Source organism: Peromyscus eremicus, chromosome X (assembly GCF_949786415.1).
Source record: "Peromyscus eremicus chromosome X, PerEre_H2_v1, whole genome shotgun sequence".
Lineage (NCBI taxonomy): Eukaryota > Metazoa > Chordata > Mammalia > Rodentia > Cricetidae > Peromyscus > Peromyscus eremicus.
In genome coordinates this window covers 108810236-108832013 of record NC_081439.1, presented here as the reverse complement: position 1 = coordinate 108832013, position 21778 = coordinate 108810236, and the positions used below count along the sequence as shown (strand labels likewise).

Genomic DNA, 21778 nt, shown 5'->3' with positions numbered 1-21778 from the left:
GTAGAAGAAAACTCACAAAACTGTCCTCTGACCTCTTACATGTGTGCCTTTGTGTGAATGCGTAAGCTAAATGAGCCAGTGAATCAACTTATTTACTAATATGGGGCCTGGGAGAAGGCTCACTTGATGGAGGTGCACTTATGCAGATCTAGTTCAATCCCTGGATCCTACATGGTAGGAGAGAACCAACATCCAAGAGTTGTCAACACACATGTGCTGTGGGACATGCATGTCTATCCAAGTATACACACACACACACACACACACACACACACAAACACACACACACAAATTCATTAAAAATCTAGAATAGGAAAAATATATATATTTTTAAAATAGTGGCCAGGTAGTGTTTCTGGTAGTAAAATGATTATCTACTACTAAGGCCTGAATGAAGCACTGAGTTCTACCCCCAATACTGTAAACATGAGGAATGAATAAAAGAGAAAACTCCAAAAGAGTCAAAAGGACTGATTAAATGCAACCGGAGCGGCAGCAAATTTACATGAAGAGTTTACTCCTCTGGTGGCTGGGATGATGGCTCAGTGTTTAAAGCATTTGCTACATAAGTGTGATGGAGTTCAGATCCCCAGAACATACTCAAATGCCAGGTGAGTGTGACCCACCTATAATTCTAGTCTTGGGGAGATATGAGAGCTTCAGCTGGCTAGCAAGACTAGCCAAATCATTGAGATCTGGGTTTGACTGAGAGACTCTGCCTCAACAAATAAGGTAGGAGACAGATGGAGAATGATGCCCAACATCAAGCTCTAGGCTTCACATGCATGTGCACACAAATGCACACACACACAAATATGCATACACACACATGCACATCACATACACTTGAAAGTGGAAAAAGAAAAATATACAGTGAGTTGAGTTTACTTCTCTGGATGTAGGCTTAAAGAAAACAAATGTAAATTATGCTTAATTCAACACTAGTCTGAATTTTGAAACTATAAATTGTAGTTAATCTCCACTAATAAAAGGTCACTCATCTTGGAGTTCAGTGGACTTGAAAGAGTACTTATAAAAGGCTCTGTTGATCTCATTCGAAACAGGAGCCTATTTCAGGATTTGTTTTCCCTGGAGTGACATGACACATAGCAAGTATAGTGCAAATCATTCCTAACTCCAACATTTACCCTAAGAAGAACGTTCTCAGTAGTGAACGTAGCCAAAACAATATAAAAGGGTTCTTTACAAATAGAGGATTCAGACTGACCGTACTGAGGACTAAACCCAAGGCCTGGGGTATGTTAGGAAAGTGCTCCACCACTGAGCTGCATCTCCAGCTCCCCCATCCCCTCTTAACTTTTTACATGGAGACAAGGCTTGTTAACTTTCTTAAGCTAGCCTTGATCTTGTGATCCTCCTGCCTTCAGTCTTCCAAGTAGCTGGATAAAAGGTGTGTACCACCGGGCCCAACTAGAAGGTTCAAATTTAAGAATAACTAAATGGAAATTGAAGTTCTCAGAAGAAATAATTCATATGAAATATATAGAAGAAACAAAACATACATGTAACAGGACAAGAAAGGAACGATTAGATCAGAAAGATAAAGCAAACACAGAGTAAGGAGAACCCTGGTACTGAATGAATCACCAAGTTCTTATCTCAGGCTTTATATCCTTCTCCTCACTGGAATTTTCTCCACCCATCATTCTTCATCTTTTCCACGTTTGTACTTGCAACAAAAACCCTTAACCAGTTCTGGCACGTCAAGCCTGGTCTCCTTTCTATTAGCTCATTCTATATGCAACAGCAGAAGGTTCCTTCTAATATGTCAATTTATAACCTTGTAGTATTCTCAAAGTCTCCTGAAGGTTCTAGATAATCTCTGGCTCAAGCATAAGTACATCTCTTGATTTTGAGACCATTGCCTACCCCTGTACTACAGAACCAGTTCCATGTATTATAATCTGACCCTTCACCTTTTCCAGGAAATGTTAGAATTTCCCATCCATTGTCACTTTTCTCTTATTTTGCATCCTAAATTCAAGGTGCCACCTAACTTCTAAAAGAGTCTCTCAGCCTATACCTACATACATGTTTGTTGCTTAAGTACTCTGATTTGACTGGAAACATGCCTATGGTCAACTCCAAATCACTTTTCTAATCTACTTTATTAATATGTACTGGACATATTTCTAGATCATGTTAATATTACAAGCATCAAATATCCATTAAGACAAAAATAGGCTGATTCCGAGATTGATTTTACAGAGATTGCCCGGTGAATCGATAAGCTTTTATAGCACACAAGGGCTAGAATAACTGTAGGAAAGAATCTACTGTGAATACAAATTACAGTCTCTGTAACATTCACTTTAAATCAGTTCCCAAAATATTGACTTAACCAAACATAGTGAATAGTAGCCAGTAAAGATCATTAATGTTCAAATTATCTCAAACAAAACTATTAACCATGACTTTGAATTTAGCTATATTTTGCATGCAAGTATACTTTCCTGATCACTAAATTACAGAAACTCACATAATCTCCATACTACTTTATATCCAGCATGTAATAAATATTGATGATTATTTGCTAGTTAACATGTTAGTTAATAAATCAGAGAAATGGATCTTTGTTCTGAAAAAGACTATAAATAATTACAACAGCAAATAATTCTCATCTGTTCCCTCTTAACCTAACCCCAAATACCCTAGGAATTGTAGAATCTCTACTATTGAAAATGGTTGGAAGAACAAAAAGATTCATGCCAATTATCTCATTTTGCATTTGGCAGGAAGCAGATGTAACATAAGAATCTTCCTGAATCAGTACATGGAGACAGAGCACACGCACTGAACTCAGTCCTGGCTTCACCATGAATTTATAGCACACACTATAATAGAGGACATGTACCAGTACTAAGGGCACTGTCTCATGGGCTTGGAAATAGCCCATTGGGTCCTGGAAAAGCTTGAGTGAACACGACACCTAAAGAAGTATTTCAGAGTCAAAACAGGCAGAAAGGTGTTCAGAAAGGGAAGCGATTATTTTAGATTCCTGTTTACTGCCGCACAATAAGACGGATAATTTCCTTACTGATGAGATACAGTAATTTAATAACACTGAAATGCAATAAACTGTGGAAAGAATGAGAACCCTAAAGCCTACAAGATAAGAACTTTCAAAAAGAACAAATGATGATCATGCACGCATAATATAATAAAAAGTCATTATGTAATTACAAATGACCAAGGTTCTATTTCTTTAACCCTGAGTCAATTATGTCCTAAAAGAGCACAGAGGGCCCTCTACAGAGCCACTGATTCTTCTAATGATTTTGTCTACTTTCTATTTATGGATGTGGTCGACTTGCCTGATAATATATTTTATATACAGGAAGACCCTTTAAAGCTGGTTGAGCCTCCTAGTCACGCCCAGAATATGGAAAAATTATGGTCAGGGTACTATTATGCTGCCACTGATTTTGATAAAAATAAGCCATGGTCTAGTTGATAGGAAATCAAAAGTAAAGAGAGGGTATACAGGGATAAGTTAAAAATACCAAGAAGAAATGGCCAAATTTAGGAAATAATAGACCTATGCCTGGGCAACTAAACTAGACTCTTAAAAAGCAAATGACAATAAAGAATGGGAATAGGAGGATGGATTGGGGGGGAAGGCTGGGGGGTGGGAGGAGGGAGGACAGGGGAATCCGTGGCTGATATGTAAAATTAAATTAATTATAAAATAAAAATATTTATTAAAAATAAAAAAGAAAAAATGGGGAATTGCTCTACTATGAAAAATACAACAGAAACCTTAGCATATATATGAATATATGTATGTATACATATATATACATATATATACACATATGATATATTGCATGAACCAAGATTGCATTTTTGTTTTTAAAAATCTATAAAAGACATTAATAGAACAACTGGAAAAATATGAATATAAATGAGATGCTACATGGCATGTGGATTGCTGTTTTCTGAAGTACAATAATAGTGCTGTGTGTCTGTAAAAATTTGTCCTTTTTCTTAAGAGATACAGGCTGAAGTGTTTATAGTGTCGAGATGATATAATGCCACTTAATTTTAAATGGTACAGAAAAGTGTGTGTGTGTGTGTGTGTGTGTGTGTGTGTGTGTGTGTGTGTGTGTAAGTCATGTGGGAGTTCACTGTATTATTCTGTTTTTTTTTCTTACACATTTGACATTTTTCATAAAAGGAAGGAAAGGGGTAGAGAGATGGCTCAGCAGTTAAGAGCACTTGTTGCTCTTGCAGAGGACCTGAGTTTGGTTCCCATTACCCAGACAGTGGCTTACAACCACACAATTCCAGAGGAATCCAACACCCTCTTCTGGCCTCTGTGGGTACGCATGGCACGCACATGGTTCACAGACATGTGTACAGGCAAAACACCCATATATATATATATATATAACAAAAACGTTTTCAAAAAATTAAAAATAATACAATAAAAAGCAGAAACAAAGAAAGCTAGGAAATAGTATTTGGGATAAAGTAGAAAAAAATCATGCATAATCTATTTTAACAGGTGAAACACAAAATTTGAAAAATAAGGAATATGGTGGTAGGCTCCATACCCAATAGGAAATGGCCAAAAACAAAATGAACCCAATGGTATTTTTGTAGACTTTTTGTCTCATATTGCTTTGTTTGGGCATTTTTTTTGTTCTACTGGCCTTTTGCATGGTTTCCCATCTTGTGTTTTTATAGTTTTTGTTTGCGTGCGTGTGCGTGCCCGTGTGTGTTTCTTGTGATTTTTTTCCTTTAAAAAAAATTCTAGTTTGTTTTTGTTTGCCTCTTTGTTTGCTTTCTGCAATCAGAGAGAAAGAACGGGTGTGGAGTTGGTTGGGTGGGGCGGGCAGGCTCTGGGAGGAGTTGGGGGAGGGGAACTGTGATCAGACTACATTGTATAATTTTTTTTTTTCAGTACAAAAAGGGAATATGGTGGTAGGAGAAAAACAATTATGGGAAATACCAGGCTGGCAGGATATAAATTTCTGTAGAAAATGGTTTTCTTTCAAACACAGGTAAAAACCATTCTATGGAAACAAAAAAGATTCCAGTGCTGTAATTTGCTCTCTGAGTCACAGGTGCAACAGTTCCATGGCAACGGCACAGATCCAAGCGAGCAGGCTGCTGCTGCTGCTGTGGCTGCTGCTGCTGCTGTGGCGGCTGCTGCTGCTGTGGCTGCTGCTCTAACCCTTTCTGCTAGATGCTACAATCACTAGCTCTGCCCAGGCCTAAGCACCAGTGTGATTTTATACACATGATAACATTTGGCTCTTCATTATATTTGGTTAAAAAGAACAGATAAGAATAAACTTGTAGTGCCAACCTCTACACAAATCCAACAATAGTTTCACTTATCAGAAATGTCTTTAATAGGATGAACTTGCTATTAAATCATGTTTCCACTGAAAATAATATACTTTTTCCTCTTAAGAATATAGATATTATCTCATAACTTGGCTTGGGAAAGGGGAGGAAATATTTCTCTTGTCCTTTCTTGAGTCACATGAAGTGAACAAGCCTCAGTGTGCATTATCTATGGGCTGAGTTTGCCTCTCAGTTGGCAGAGTGCCTGACTAGCATGTATGAAGAAGCCCTGGCTTTGATCCCCAGCACTGCATAAACCAGACATATGGCGCAGACCTGTGATCCCACACCGGGGAGGTGGAGACAGGAAGACCAGAAGTTTAAAGTCACTCTAAGTTGAACAGGAAATTCAAGTCCAGCCTGGGCTACCAAAGAAAAAAGCTTCTGGAATGTTAGTAAAATGTAGATTCATAGGCTCCATATTTGAAGAGTCTGTTACCAATGGTGGATGGGGATAGAGACCTCTACTTGTAGTAAGCACCCCTAGGGACTCTGATGCAAGTTCTGTAAGTTTCCCTAACAGCGTGTGTTCTCATCAGCAGCAAAGTTTGATTTGATATACTGTAGGGAGGGATACTGGAGGGGAAGTCAGAAAATCTGGGTGGTAGATCTGTCACTAACTTATTGGACTATGGGCAACTGAATGCCTCTGGGCCTCAATTTTCTTGTAAGCGTAATAAGGATAATACTGCATGGTGCGCTTCCACACCTAGCATACACGCCAATTTATGTGAAAGAGTGTGACGAGCTTAACAAGCATTAGAGCTTTGCGAGAGCCTTTAATCTTATTTTAGAAGTAGAATATATTATCTACTATAGTCGCAACAAGAGTTAACGACACATTAGCCTCCTCTCTTCCTTTTCCAGCTTAATTGAATTAAAGTAGTGCTAAGATAAAGTGACATTCTTCTGTATCATTTGCCAGTTCCCCTGATCCCAGAAGGAAAGAGAAGGCACAGAAATAATGGGGACAAAATGTGCAAATTAAATGTGAAGATGGTTTATGTTTTAGGGCACTTCTCACCAAGTCTATGAGTTTGGTGACAGGAACTTCTCGGATTGGCCTTTTCATTCGACACAAAGCCTCTAAGGATGTACCAAAGCAACTTGGGAGGTAATTCCCACTGATGGTTAAGAAGTAATCTTTGCCGCGATCCAGATGAAGGACGAGAATATCCTCAATCTTATCTTCACCAGAGTTCAGGATGGTTACAGAGTCTTTGCTGACGTATACATCAAGGGAAATGTCCACTGTCTCATCTGAAATGAAAGAGATGGTGCATTGTAGCACAGAGCTTCCCAATGGAAAATCGACTGGCCTCAAAAAACCAAAACCAAACAGCCACAGGGGAGAGATGGGACACAAAGAGCTATCACTAATATAAAGACAGCGGAGTGAGAGTCAGGTGGTTAGAGAACTAGAAGTTAAGCCAAGGTGGCGGCAAGCAGAGGCAATGGTAAAGGGAAAACTCACTTGGCTCCAAGTAGCCCTCAAAAGGTTCAGCTCGAAGCCATGGCTTGCAGTATTGGCTGTCATTAAGTTTAGGGATGAAAGAAAAATGGCAGGGAACCTGTCCATTGTTGCTGATCTGGAACTTCTCCTTTTGCAGCTGCCGAAACTTCACATTCTCAAACATAAACTGGGGAATAACAGACAGACACAACCATGCATCACTAGTAGGGGAAGTAAGTTGGATTATTCATAGACAATATGAATCAAGAATAAGGTAATTATTAATCAGATGTGTAACCACCACATGTATTCACAGACCAAGACAACTTCCTAGCACTGGCTTTCATACATTATTTAGCTAACACCAGCAGAGAAGGTGTTAGGTAACTTTTGACCTTGTTCAAGGCTACTCCGATTGTTCCAGGGATCCTGAGATGAAATGATCGAGGTCCAGCATGCCAATTCTGTGACTAGGCTCTGTTCTCTCAGACACATGACATGAACTGAGCGCCAAACAAGAGTAACCAATATGAGGGCTTCCGAGCTGGGAGGTGCTGTTTTAAGAGCTCATCATGTATTAACTTGTGTCCAGAAAAGGGAGCTGTACCTCTGAGAGGGTAAGACACTTCATGTGCTCCTCCACCTACCAAACTGCAAAGCTGACACCGGAACAGACAGTCTGCCACCAGTGGAGATGTTAACCTTGATGCACCTTCAAGTGACACACTTTCCTTTGTGTTAACTAAAAATGGACAGCAAACAGGAAGCTGTGTAGCTCTGCTCACCTCTCTCCTGCTAAGTTCTAATGAAGGAAGGAAGTCATTTTCCATTCTGTCCATAATGCGTACGATATCTTCAAAGACCTTCCGATACCTCCGTTCATCCACAACTTTCACCTAACGGGAAAGAAGGCACCATTCTCAGTTCCACAGGCTCCCAGCTCAGCTCCATCAGAGAGTATCTAATAATTTCAAACTGGGCATTATGGGAATACCTTTAAACTAAATTGTAGTATAATCAACATCCTCAAAAACTTCAATATCCTGCTTTATCCATAACTTTAACCTCAAAGGAAATAGATTTTTATTAGTTTTAGGTAATCTCAACCTTTCTATCTTTAAGAGTCTCTAATAAATTTTATTTATTTATTTATTTTATTTTATTTTATTTTTTTTAAAGATTTATTTATTTATTATGTCTACAGTGTTCTGTCTGCACATATCCCTGCAAGCCAGAAGAGGGCACCAGATCTCATTACAGATGGTTGTGAGCCACCATGTGGTTGCTGGGGATTGAACTCAGGACCTTTGGAAGAACAAGCAGTGCTCTTAACCTCTGAGCCATCTCTCCAGCCCCTCTAATAAATTTTAAAAGCCACTAAAACAAACTAAAATAATAAGCATTATTAAAAATACACTTTATGGAAAAGAAAGTCAATTGGCTAAATTTCTGGAAAAGTACAATATCTAAGATGCTTGATAACAGTATATATCTGGGAAGGATTTTTCTTTGCTCCATTATTAATCATCTGACAGTGGAGAAAATGAGATAATTGTAGTAAAAATGATTTCTTGCAGTGTGTAAAATGACAGTGCTAAAATGCATCCTCTGCTATTTTTAACAAGCATAAAGTAGTGAAACTGTAGAAGATATGATCAAAGCATTTAAATCCATTAGTTGCTATGCACATTGGTAGGAATCAGATAATTGCTCAGATTAGATACCAGGAAAGGTATAGTGTTAGTAAATGGAGCCAGTGACCATTTTAGAAAAAGGCCACCACAAAATGTCCTGGCATAAAACCATGACAACAGACAAGTCATTTGGACTAATGGGTCAAGAAAGTTTCTAGGTGACACAGCACTTCCAACTTCCTGTTATAGCTGTATTTTTAAAAATTATTAAAACTTCATGTAAACTAATGTTACCATTTAGCATAAGTAATGTAACATATCATTGTTATGTTTGAGGCATCAGTTTCCTTTTTATATCAAGTATAAGATTTCACAAAAATCCATGTTAAAAATGATTCATGTATACAGCAAAGGTTCTGAGGCAGATGTGGAAAACAGCTGAGCTAAACAGACCAGGGGATTATTTTTTAAAACACATTGGAGCTTGGACTGGTGTTTGACTGTAGATCTCTGCATCTGCTTCCATCAGTTACCAGAGAAAGGCTCTATGATGACAGTTAGGGTATTCACCAATCTGATTACTGGGGTAAGCCAGTTCAGGCACCTTCTCCACTATTGCTAGTAGTCTAAGCTGGGGTCATCCTTGTGGATTCCTGGGAACTTCCGTAGCACCAGGTTTCTCCCTAACCTCATGATGTCTCCCTCTATCATGGTATCTCTTTCATTGCTCTTCCACTCCATCCCTGTTCCAGCTCCACCATCCCATTCCCTTAGGTTCTCATCCCCCATCCCCTACCCTCCATTGCCCACCCCTCATCCCCAGTTTGCTCATGGAGATCTCATCTATTTCCCCTTCCCAGGACAATCCATGTGTCCCTCTTAATTTAGATCAACAGCAGTGGAGCCTGTGTGGGACTGGACTAGACCCTCTGCATAGCAAGACAGTTGTGTAGCTTGATTTGCTTAAGAGGCCCTGGTAGTAGGATCAAAATCCATCCCTCGTGCATGAGCAGGCTTTTTGGAGCCCACTACCTATGATGGGACACCTCGCACAGCCTTGAGGGAGGAGGAGGGGCTTGAACCTGCCTCTCTACTAAGTGTACCTCCCCATGGGAGGCCTTACCTTCTTGTAGGAGGGAATGGGGGGTGGATTGGGAGGGGGAGGCTGGAGGGGCGAGAGAAGGGAAGAGGGGAATCTTTGATTGGTATGTAAAATGAATAAAAAACTTTTCTTAATTAAAAAAAAAACAAAACACATTGGACCCATAACTTAGAGAACTGAGATTGATCACTTAAGCCCCACAGTATGTAAGCATTAGGTTAAGATGAATCTTAAATTCTTACAAAATTTTGTAACATTTTCAGAACTTTAAGGCCATAGAAGTAAGGAATATTCTGAGAGTTGAGCAGTTCACCTAACTGGCTCATTGGCAAGATCTAGACTACCATGTGGATCCTTCCAGAAAGACGAGGTAAGCAACAGCCTCAACTTGGCTGAGGTTTGAAATCACAGGTATCCAGGCCTATTAATCACAATCTTGAGGTGTGGGGTTCATGGGTTCATCCTTTTTTCTCTTTAAAAAGTTCTCTAGGAAATGGGTATTTCCACTGAAGTCCGAGAGCCAATGCAACAGATCACAGAACCCAGTGCAGGGTGGAACATTGTCTCAAAAGAGCTTCATGACAGACAGCCCACAGCAAGTCTCTAGAAATTAACTCTAGAAATTAACTGACAACAGAACAGTTGGCTGCTTTGTTACGAGTCACTGGTGCCAGTGGTGGTGCACCAATGTGTAATGTAGTTTTTAAAGCCTCTAATCATAGCTAGCCCAAGGCTCTAAAGTATGAAGTAGTTACTCAATAAAAGCAAGCCTTTTCTCAGTGGATTAATACTACTTAATAGTCCATTAGGGTAATGGAGGGTGGTGGGGAAAATTTTACCACGTGATACATTAATTTCAGAAGAGGAAATTCCCAGCAAATTAGGAATTCAGTATAAAAGGAAAATCATAATGACTCAGAGAGAGATAATACTATATACCGCAAGCATATTTCAGATCAGCACATAGTATGAGACCACTTATAATACACACACATACACACTATTAAGCAGAAAGACATATACTGAAGCCTAGCATGGATACAGGACATTTCCATCATCACAGAAAGTGCCAATGATGACACACATCTAGAAAGACAAATACTCCTAAGTGGTGTTGGCCTGGCTAGGAAGTAGGGATTTAGGGGAAGTCTCAAGTGGGAGATGACAGTTACTAAAGAATCTCAGCCTTCTATGTAATTTCTGCTTAGATCTCTATTTTAAAGAAAATGCAATTTTAATTTTTTTATTTGTGTGTTTCGTGTGTGTGTGTGTGTGAGCATGTGCCATGACACACATGTGGAGGTCAGAGGACTACTTCCAGAAGTTGGCTGATTCTCTTTTCACTGTGGGATCAAACTCAAGTCATCAGGCCTGGTGACGGTGCCTTTACCTACTCAGCCACCTTGCCAGCCCCACAAAGAACTCATTTAAATTGCCGTATCATTTTAAAATCAGAAACAGAGAACTCTATTAAAGATATACAGACATATAAAGAAGCCTTGTAAATTTAAAAAATATCTAAGTGGGAGTCTAGCAGTGATGTGTAGTATGAAAAATATTCCAAGGTTCTAAAGGCAAACACAGCAAAAATTTATTTAAGAAGTGATGCCTTCCTTAAACAGATTAGGGAGATTCAAATGCAGAAAAGAGGATGTCCTGGAAGTACAAACTGGATTCTGATGGGGTAGCTTCTGAAGGCCCATTGAATCAGTACATTAGAACTATTAAAGCACTGTGGGGGTAGTGGAAAGACCACAGATGTAGGAGTTACGCAGACTTAAGATTTGAATCTTAGTTCTCCTTCTAATTGAATAATCTCAAGGAAGTCGTTTTTAAGCTCCCTGGGTTTTTAGCTGCTCATCTGTAAAATGGGAAATATTTATGTGAGCACTGTTGTGGTAAGTAACCGACGTGCACAAATTACCTAACACCATTTCTAGCACACAGATGCTACTAGCTGCTGTATGTGGGAGTCGGAGGGGGAAGGGGTGGGAGTGAGCACAGCTCAGTGATCTGGCATGTGTTTAGAAGGCACATGTTTAGAAGGCACAAATCCCTGTGTTTGATTCCTAGCATCACATGAAAAACAGCTATGCACACTGGAAAGAGAGAACCAACTCCTAGCAAATTGTCACCTGACCTTTATACATCACACAGCATGTGCCTCCCCACTAAAAATGTAATAAGAAACAAAAACAACAACTGCAACCCAAAAATGGATAAAAAAATAAAGTTGTTGGTTGTCTTGAAAAATTGTAAATATACTTTAAGACCAAGAACTAATTTTGTTTCTCAAGGAAATGCCCTAAAGTCACTCTTCTTTAAAAGAGGACTAGGGGATGAAGGTGGGGGTGGAAAGATGGCTCAGTGGTCAGGAAAATTGGCTGCTCTTTCAGAAGACCCTGGTTCAATTCCCAGCACCCACATAACAGCTCACAACTGTCTGTAACTCCAGTTCCAGGGGATCCGACACCCTCACATGGACATACATGCAGGCCAAATGCCAACCTACATAAAATAAAGACAAGTAAAGAATTTAAAAAAAGAGGACTCAGGATAAGAGTAACCATAAAACACCTGGGTAACACCTATGTCAGCAGTTCCTGAAACTGACATAAACAAAAGTAACCTGTCCCACTATGCCCTTCGCATGCTTGAACTCATTAATTCTTACGAGGAGGTCCCATTACCAGCCTACTTCGTAGAGTAGACTGACACAGAAGGATGTTAAATAAATTGTCCACAGTCTCCACAATTACAAAGTGGTTGACCTGGAATGCAAAACCAAGTAGTAGACTACCCAATTCATCCTAATGAGAATCACACTAATTATATCCTGACAGGTTACAAAACCACAGATGTGGAAAATCCACAAGAAATAGTCAAAACACAAATCAGCAAGCCTATGAGATAATTTGCACACTCATAACACAGCTAAAAATGGGAAAATGCAATCACAATAGAGGCAAAACATTCAATAACTGGCTATAAATTCAGCCTAAGATGCAACCAAGTACAAAACAACATAATATCTAAGCTGTTTGAGAGGAAGATGCCACTGTAGTGGATAGGACTCTCTCTCTCTCTTTAATAAGTAGATCTGGTCCTATTCTGGTCAGTCTGTGCCTACGTGGCATAAAATACCTGTACATCAGTAAAAAGTCTGGACCACAAAGAGAACTAAGGATAGCATTTGGGAGGGCTGAGGTGGGTGTTAACCACTCAACCCTGCAAATAACTATTTGTTTAGAGAACGTTTATGGCATGCTGGATTATGAATTCACTCTGTATCTACATAATGCTCTGGAAATAGCTACTTAATATGGAAATGAATGAGCAATCAACTATTTACCCCAATGTGGAACAGGGCGCTAACAGGCTTGTGGTCACTAGTTTTGAGTTCCATGTGACTCCGGTAATGAAGTTGATTAATATTTATTCCTCTCCAAAGAATTCGGTCACACCAGGCTGGAACTCGGCATTTCCCACTGTAAATAAAAGAATGAGTCACACACAGAACATACCACACTAGACTGTAGTAACACACATTGGTTTAGAAATCACATTAGGCCTCTTTTGTTATATGCTTCCAGTGAACCACATACTTCTCCTTCCCGGAGGACCCCTATCATCTTCTTCTCTACATTGCAAGTCCTGAGAATGGCCTGTGTCTGCTTGTAAGCCACTGAACTCCTAGCGCTACTGCCCAGTACAAAGCATGTGCCTCGTATCAACTAATGGATGGATGGTTTTCCTAAATTTAGGTCTGCATCTTAAACAATGTCACCACAGAGGAAGATAGAATAGCACCTTCTTAAAATAGTCTTCTCAGGTCAGGGTTCCATTCTGAATATTTACTCTTCCTTTGCTCCACCTGACTGCAATGGTGCTTCATAATAGACAACTACTCATGTGGAAAACTGCCATCCTCTATTCCTAGACTGGGTTTAATCTCTGGAGAAGAGTAGAGCTTTCTCTTCTAAGCCTGGACTTTTATGGACACATCTAGCTTCTTTGATAGAGATGAACTAACATGCGTGCATGCAAGCCTGAGAGCAGAACAGTCTATAGAATACCCAGGGCAAGAAAAAATTATTCATCGTTCATTAAAATAAGAAATGCCTTGTACACTTGATCTAGTAGGGGACTCAAATATTCCTGATCAGTGGCTCTGGAGCTGGCTCTTAAGTGGCAGACACCAAGCAAAGTGAAAGAGGTCCCTTGGTGTCCCTTTTCAATTGCTGAGTGGCTCCTTAGAAACACTGGCCCTTCCCCCGACACCTAGAATCTCATCCAAGGCTCACAGAGTCTAAAGCAGATGAGTATGCCCATGGATTCTTTTGTCTTTCAAGATTCTGAGCTACCCAGGAAACTAGAAAAAAGAAAGAAACGGTATGTAGGGGACAAGCTTAAAGATTTACCAACAGGGCTACTCTGCTTGGGAAATGAAGAAATCAAAGGGACTCCAAGGAGTAGTTCTCTTTTTTCCAACAACAGCAGGTGTGGGTCCAGACATTAGGATTTCTAAGAGGTCACCAATGAATTATTTTTAAGACCTATTTTCAAATTTTCATTTATGTGTACATATAAAGGCCAGGAGAGGGTGTCAGATCCCTTGGAGCTGGAGTTATTGAACTTGGGTCCTCTGCAAGAGCACCAAGTATTCTAGCTACTGAGCAATCTTTCCAGGCCCTTACCAATGGATTCTAATGTGTTCTCAGGACCAAGAATGACTATATAGAAGAACTGCTTATGACTCTTTGTTCTCACCTTCTGGTATCCAAAGTTAAGTAGCAGAGAAGTAGTTTGGGAGAGGGGGCTAAGAGCATTAGGTAAGAAAGAAGGGTAAGATCAGGAAGGCAAAAATCTAAGCGAGTTTGCAGAGGTGACAGAAACAGGGTACCAGAGGCAGCTCATAAAATGTCACCAGCCCTGACATCTAATTAATACTTTCCTAATATAAGCTCAGTTTGAAATACTCTTCTGTAATAACACTGAGCCATTAGATTTCCCTTTCTGCATATGGAATGTTATAAAAAAAAAAAAAAACCCTAGCCTGTCAGGAGGGACATGAAAGGACACAGAAAAGATCAAGCCTTAACCTTTTCTGTGAGAAAGTTCTTATCACTTTACCTGGAATCCCATCTGTCAGTTTTAGAATCATACTTGTAAGTGGGAATAAACTTGATTTCCCCTTCATTGAAATCCACAAAGGCTTTTTTCTGTGTGCGCTGAATGTTTAACTACAGATAGAAAGAAACACCACATAAGCACAGTAACACCACATCAACAGAGCTGATAATCAGGCTGATTTGCCGCTGCTCCCTTTCTAGGTATCCAGTTCCACAGCCTTTTCAATTGTGGAAAAATACACAGATAAGATGGCTTATCTTTTGAATTCAATGTCAACACTGCCATAGCATCAGAACTCACCTTCTGACAACACTTGTTATTAGCACATTGCCATTTTATTGCCAAGTGTGGCCAGGATAAAATTGTGGAAACAAGAATTCCGAATAATCCCACAATGTTGAGAACTGGGCAGGCACAACCGAGCATAATTATAATTGTAACAAAAAAACCACATAAACCTTGAAAGGATAATTTCTGAAACCAATTTCAGTGACTAGTTAACATTTTTTCTTTCTTTCTTTTTTAAGCGGGTGGGTTGGGGCTGTAGAGAGGGTCCAGTGGTTAAGAGGCACTGCTCTTCCAGAGGACCCAAATTTGTTGGATGGCTCACAACTACCTGTCACTTAAGCTCCAAGAGATCCACAACCTTCTTCTGGCCTCCATGGGCACTGCACAGACATGCACTGACCTATACTCAAACACACATACACATAGTGATCCTCCTGTCTCCACCTCCCCCTGTTAATGCTAGGGTTACAGGTACATGTGACCATGCTTGGCTTTTTATGGCACTGTTGGGATCCAAATTTAGGTCCTCAGGCTTACAAGGCAAGTACTCATTTCTCTAGCCCTATAATGTATTGTTGTAAAAGTTATCCCTACTCAGATATTTTACCAAAGTTACACACGACTCAGCATTTATCCCAACTGTACCCTTTCTGGAGGCAAGAAAGAGGAAGCAATACAAACGAATTAGCCATTCAACCTCAGTGTAAAGGAAGATAGCTAAGAAAGACTCACTATAAAAACTATTGTACTGCAAAACACCTGAATTCTTACTGTGTCTAAAGGTCAAACGATTCTCATAAGGATTTAAAGACATTTGAATCAAGTCAAAACTTTGTCTTTCTTCATTAAGAAACATTTACTTTCACTCGTGTACCATGATGTTCTGGGCACATAATCAAAGGAAGTGAAATCACCATACCAAGGAGATATGTGTACACATATGTTTACTGTGGCACTATTTATAATAGTCAAATATAAGAAACCAAGAAAAGTGCCTGTTAATACTGACTAGATAACGAAAACATGACACATATATAAATTATTCAGCCATAATGAGTGAAATACTATCATTTGCAGCAAAATGGATGGGACTAGACATAATTAGTGTTAAATGAAATAAACCAGACACAGAAAGACGTATGTTATATTTCAGCTCTCAGGCATGAAAGCCAAAAGTCAACCTGAATGTAGAATAGTGACAATCAGAAGGTGGGATATGAGGGGAGGTCACATACAAATAACCTGGGTGATTTTATGGTGCTGTAGATTGTACACACAGCCTAACATAGATTATGCAAGTGTTCTACCACTGAGCTACATCCCCAGATCCCAGAGTCTGGATTTGATTACTATACTCTGATTCTACATGCTGATACATCACAATAAACACAAAGATTGTATGTGATTAATATATATTAATCAAATATGAAATGACATGAAGCATTCATTTTTATTGGCCAGTACCTATATTCCAAAAAAATTAGTTTTATGATCAAGGTGTGCTGGCACATGCCTGTAATACCATCACTTAGGAGGTATAGGCAGGAGGATCACAAGTTCAAGGCCAGCCCTAGGCTATACAACTAGTTCCATGCTAGGATAGGTTTCATAGCGATATTCTAGCTCAAAAAGAAAAACATAAATGTATGAAAATAAAAATTCAACTATTTACCAGGTTTATACACTAACATAGTGGCTTATTCATAGAGACTGGTTTATTGAATATCAGGTTTTGTCTGATCGCTCCATAATCAGTAATTTTCCTACAAGGACTTTTGTTTTTCTTGCTTGTTTATATGTGGGTTGGCATCCATGTGGGAATGTGCAGAGGCCTGAGGGTGGTATCAGGATGTTTTCTTCAATCACTTCTCTACCTTATATTTTGAGATTGGGCTCTTTCATTGAACCAGGAGCTTACTATTTGGACTAGGCTGGTAGGCCAGCAAGCGCTTAGGATACACTTATCTCCCTCAGAGCAGGGGTTACAGATACATGCTACTGTGCCTGGCTTTTACATGGGTGCTGAGGATCCTAACTCAAGTCCTGATGCTTGTGCAACCAACATTTTTATCTACTGAGCCACCTTCCCAGCCCTTTCCACTGTTTTTAACATCAACAGCTAAATACCAGTCAACACTAACTTATCAATCATTCCCTATTAGAATATAGCTTATGCTATTATCCCAAACAAACTCCTTTTAGTAGTTTCCCAGTCTCTTTCATAGGGCCCCCCTCTCTCTTTTACCTCCAAACTGTTGTTCAGTCTGCCAAATAATCATAGAACAATTTTCCCCATTCCATCTGCTAAACCACATCAACACAGCAGAAGGCCATTTCCTCTAGGAAGTATTCTCCAATTAACCTCACCCATTCTGTAGCCCATGTACACAAATCTCTAAAATCTCTGCCTGATAAGGACTTACTGAATGAATTTTATATTTGCTTTTTGTCACCAACATTATGTCCCTTGAATCTTAGCACTTAATCAAGGTACTCCAAATCTCTATATCCCCAGCCACAATATCTTGCAAGATAGTAAAACTTGCCATCTCTTTCTAGCATAAGTCATGCCTACCATGTGTCTATCCCATAGTTATCACAATCTCTGCCATTGAAACTTCACTTACCTGGTCGAATTTCAAGAGCTTCTGAAGGTCATTTTTATTAATAAGAGTTTTCACTTCATTGGCATCAGGCATGCAAAGTCTGTAGTTCAAGTCTCCCAACCAAATGACAACACTGAGGACCAAGAAATAGATTAGAATAGCAGTAATTAACATTAAAGTCAATCAGAGGAGAACAGAGAGAAGAAAATGGGCAGACTCCTTATAAGGATCTATTTATCACTGACAAGGGGTTTAAAGATGTAATTAATTCTTTAGGGGCAAGTGCTACTAACACCTAAGAAAGACAATAGATTGTAAAATAGCTAGGAAAATAGGCACGCCACTTAAAACGGAGTGAAAACGGGGCAATGCAGTATACATATGGGATTTGGAAGCCAAGGAGTTAATGGACTGAGAAGCATGCAGTTTATTTGCTGGATTAGCTTCAAAATTTTGTCTGGCTGCCTGCCAGGTCTCTAGGCGAGGAGAATCTTAATGCTTTTTGCCTCCCAGAGCCCCGAGGTTTTGTAGGTGCTCTGTTACAATTTGGAGGGTGGGAAGGACTGACAGAACCCACTAGGAAAATTAAGCCTGGCTTTTCAGTGTAGCCAACCTGACTAAATCTGTTGAAGATCTGAAGTTCAAGTTCCAGGAAAGAAGCAAAACTGGCACCTTAGTCCTCAGTCACAGAAGCAGGACTTGAGATGTGCTGAGAAGACCCTGAAATTACCACATCAAAATGGGTCCCTTTTGAGTCATCTCAGGTTCTCAAAGACAACAGGAAAGTTTGGACTCTTAAAAAATCAATTTGTGGAATTTCTGGGGACTTCATGATCATAAATTTCAAGGCCTTGACTTTGTCACCGTCAAACAGAATTCTATATGATCCTAACTGTTGAGACAGTACAGACACATTCAAGTATCACTATCTTTCCCTATTCTTTCCTTAGTTCCCCTAATATCCACTGATTCTAATAATCCTAAATTATCTCTTGACTTACTACAATTCCCACCTCCCACTATTTCTTCCAAATCACCCTCAGAATTTCAAAGAGCAATTCATGTCTTTACAACTCATTATTTTCTATCACTGCCCAACCCATCCCTCAGTGGATTTTTGCTCCCGTCCTTAGGAAACCTCATTCTTCACAGAACTGCCACTGCCACTCCTGTTTTTAATAATCACAGCCAGTAAAAGGAATAATGTAGATCTACAGACACAAAGCTGGAAAGATAGAGAGGGCACTATGTTCTCATACAACAAGTATGTGTGTCTGTATATGTATGGAGAAAAGTCGAAAAGAGACTGTTCAATAAAATGATGCATGCCTCCATATCCTTTCATTTTTTCTAGTAGCTGCGCTTAAAATGTAAAAGTAAAAATAACAACTTTTATTTAATCCAATACACCCAAACCATTAATGTGTGATTACTATTTTGCAAATTAAGGTATCCCACATTTCCCCCAAGCAATCTTCTAAGTCCAATATAGCTTTTGCTTACAGACCTCTCAGCTTGACTAATGACTTTCAAATGCCAACAGCCAGATGCTGGCTATCATACTAGACAGTGCAGCCCTAGAAAGGTCTACACTCAAATGTTCAAGACAATCTCCTTTGGGGAGAGAGACTGGCTAGGGAGAAAAGGAGGGAAGTAAAGGGTTTTAAACCATGCTTATTCATTTTATCTTTTATTATCATCACACTTACAGTGAACATTTCTATTTCATTTTTTAAAAATGATGCTAATGTGCAGATTCCTTCAGCATTATTTTAGAAGTTACAAAACTTTTTTCCCCCCTAATGCCAAACCTAATTTCAAAATAACATTCTCTTCTTTGTGGCCCCAATCCCCAAATGGTAACCCCTCCCTCTGCACAGCTCCATAGCGTCTCCCCCTATTTAATCACTGTTACATCTCAAAGGCCACAGAGAGGCCACTTACTCATGCTTCATGATGTTCAGTTGTGGCACAGCCTGATTGGGAACCACAAAACTCATTCTTGCACAGATGTCTTTGTAATCCTGATTCCTTCTTTCAAATTCTTCCACATGGGCAGCCAGGTGGGAATTGACAATGCAGAAGGTGGTGTTATGAAATACAAATCGTACAGCTACTCCACCTTTGTTTCCCTGTTAGCAAAAGTAATTATAAAGGTTTGCAGCACAAGGTATCATCGAACTTCACATAGGCATAAACAATAATCAAATGAATTGCCGAAGTAACTCACCATTTTCCCCATGATTCCCGTTCCCACCGTTTCTGTAGCAATATCACGGATATACCGACACTGATCTCTTTTGGCAAATATCAGAAGCATCATCCCCACAAGGCGGACTAGTTGAACCTATGAGTTCCAGGGAGTTACAAACAGCTAATGTGAGCGTCACTCTCCGCTACATAGCTACCTTCCTAGAATGACCCACAAAGTGATTACTAATGTCCACATCTGGATATGCATCCTCTAATTTCCTATTGGACCCCATAATTTGGAAACCAAGGTTCTCTGTGGAAGCTCTAGTCTCGATTTGACTAATGAAAGTCAGAATCCCTGAGGACAGTGTATAAGTCCCCCCCCTCTGTCTCTCTCTGTCTCTGTCTCTCTCTGTCTCTGTCTCTGTCTGTCTCTCTCTCTCCGTCTCTCTCTCTGTCAGTGCTGAAGATCAAATAAAGGACCTTGAGCATGCTATGCAGGCACTCTACCACTAAGTCATATTCCCAGTTTTAGCTCTCTTTTTAAGTCACCCTGTAGCCTACTGAGAGCACATGAAAAGTTCAAACAGTAAAGAGCAAGCTATTATCCCAGCTTGTTCTCCCTTCTCCTTCCTAGACTCTAAATTCTAGTTGTCTCAGATATTTAAATCTACAAACAGTGACCCTTTGAATTTTGAGTATTTTTAGTCTCAGCTTGAGCTAGAGAGCTGTAACATCTTCACGATTGATGCCACGTACACCAACTGTTCAAAAGCATAGAAGAACATTAGATTACTCCTTCTGAGATTAGAAAAACGACTCTCCTAGTAGCTAAATGCCTCTCCAGATATCTTCTAAAGACCAACAAATTGGACCAAGTCAACTTTATTATTATTATTATTATTATTATTATTATTATTATTATTTTAATAAATAGCTGGGTGTTGTGGCACTCACCTTTTGTCTTTTTTTTTCCAGAGCTGAGGACCTTGTGCTTGCTAGGCAAATGCTCTACCACTGAGCTAAATTCCCAACCCTGGCACACACCTTTTTTAAAAAATTATTTGTTTATTTTTATTTTATGTGCATTGGTGCTTTGCCTGCATGTATGTCTGTGTGAGGGTGTCAGATCTGAGAGTTACAGACAGTTGTGAGCTGCCATGTGGATGCTGGGAATTGAACCCAGATCCTCTGGAAGAGCAGCCAGTGCTCTTAACTGCTGAGCCATCTCTCCAGCCCCTCAACTTTATTCTTGACCTACAAAAAAGTATAGAATTTGTTTAAATCCCACAATACTGCTATTCTTGTTTTGAATCTAAGGCATACTTTATGCACTCCATAAGCTTCTTTCTGCTTTTCTTGTAGGCATTTAGTTCTGGCCATGTTGGAAGACAATCTTAAACTTTTACTACACAGACAGATCAGTTAGCTTATATGTAATTATTTTGACTTAACTATTAATGCAAAACCAATACATTGTTTTCTTTTAAAAACTACCTAAGTGATAAAAAATTATTAACAGAAAACTTATGCTTTTTTTTTGCCCTCAGAAGTAACTATGGTAGATTAGGCCCCCTTAGCCCAGTATTTCACATGGGCAAGAATTCAATTACTTAACAAACCTTTTGGAAGAGGTTCAGATAATAGAATAACTGAAAAGGAGAATCCAGTGCAGCTTACTTTTTTATACTTGGCCTTTGAAGGCAGACCCCTTTCCACAGCCATGGACCATTCTTGCTCTTTTACAGACTCAAAGTAGAAAAAGGCTTCTGTGCTCAAATCCAGCTCTTGGAATCTGAGGGAAAAAATGGATGCAGGAACTATACACAGCCCACAATTTTTTTGGCTACCTCCTTTCCCATTTGCTAAGACATTAGAGTAAAGGGGAAAAAAAGAATGCAAGGTACATTTTATAAAAGACACATAGTTTTTTTTTTTTAAAGAATCTCCACCATTATAGTCATGGGCTATACAAAAACTAAACAATAACAAT

At 39.4% G+C, this 21778-nt stretch overlaps 1 protein-coding gene across 1 annotated transcript in view; it reads right to left on the bottom strand.

Moving 5' to 3' along the window:
* Window positions 1–21778, bottom strand: part of Ocrl (OCRL inositol polyphosphate-5-phosphatase) — a 56970-nt gene that overhangs the window by 12717 nt on the left and 22475 nt on the right. Inside the window, exons 9-17 of the mRNA XM_059251445.1 lie at window positions 21466–21580; window positions 19823–19939; window positions 19537–19724; window positions 17614–17725; window positions 14699–14808; window positions 12918–13053; window positions 7615–7725; window positions 6851–7016; window positions 6401–6636 (exon numbers count right to left, since the gene is read on the bottom strand). Coding sequence (XP_059107428.1) covers window positions 6401–6636; window positions 6851–7016; window positions 7615–7725; window positions 12918–13053; window positions 14699–14808; window positions 17614–17725; window positions 19537–19724; window positions 19823–19939; window positions 21466–21580 — 1291 coding nt within the window. The remainder of the gene's footprint in view (window positions 1–6400; window positions 6637–6850; window positions 7017–7614; window positions 7726–12917; window positions 13054–14698; window positions 14809–17613; window positions 17726–19536; window positions 19725–19822; window positions 19940–21465; window positions 21581–21778) is intronic.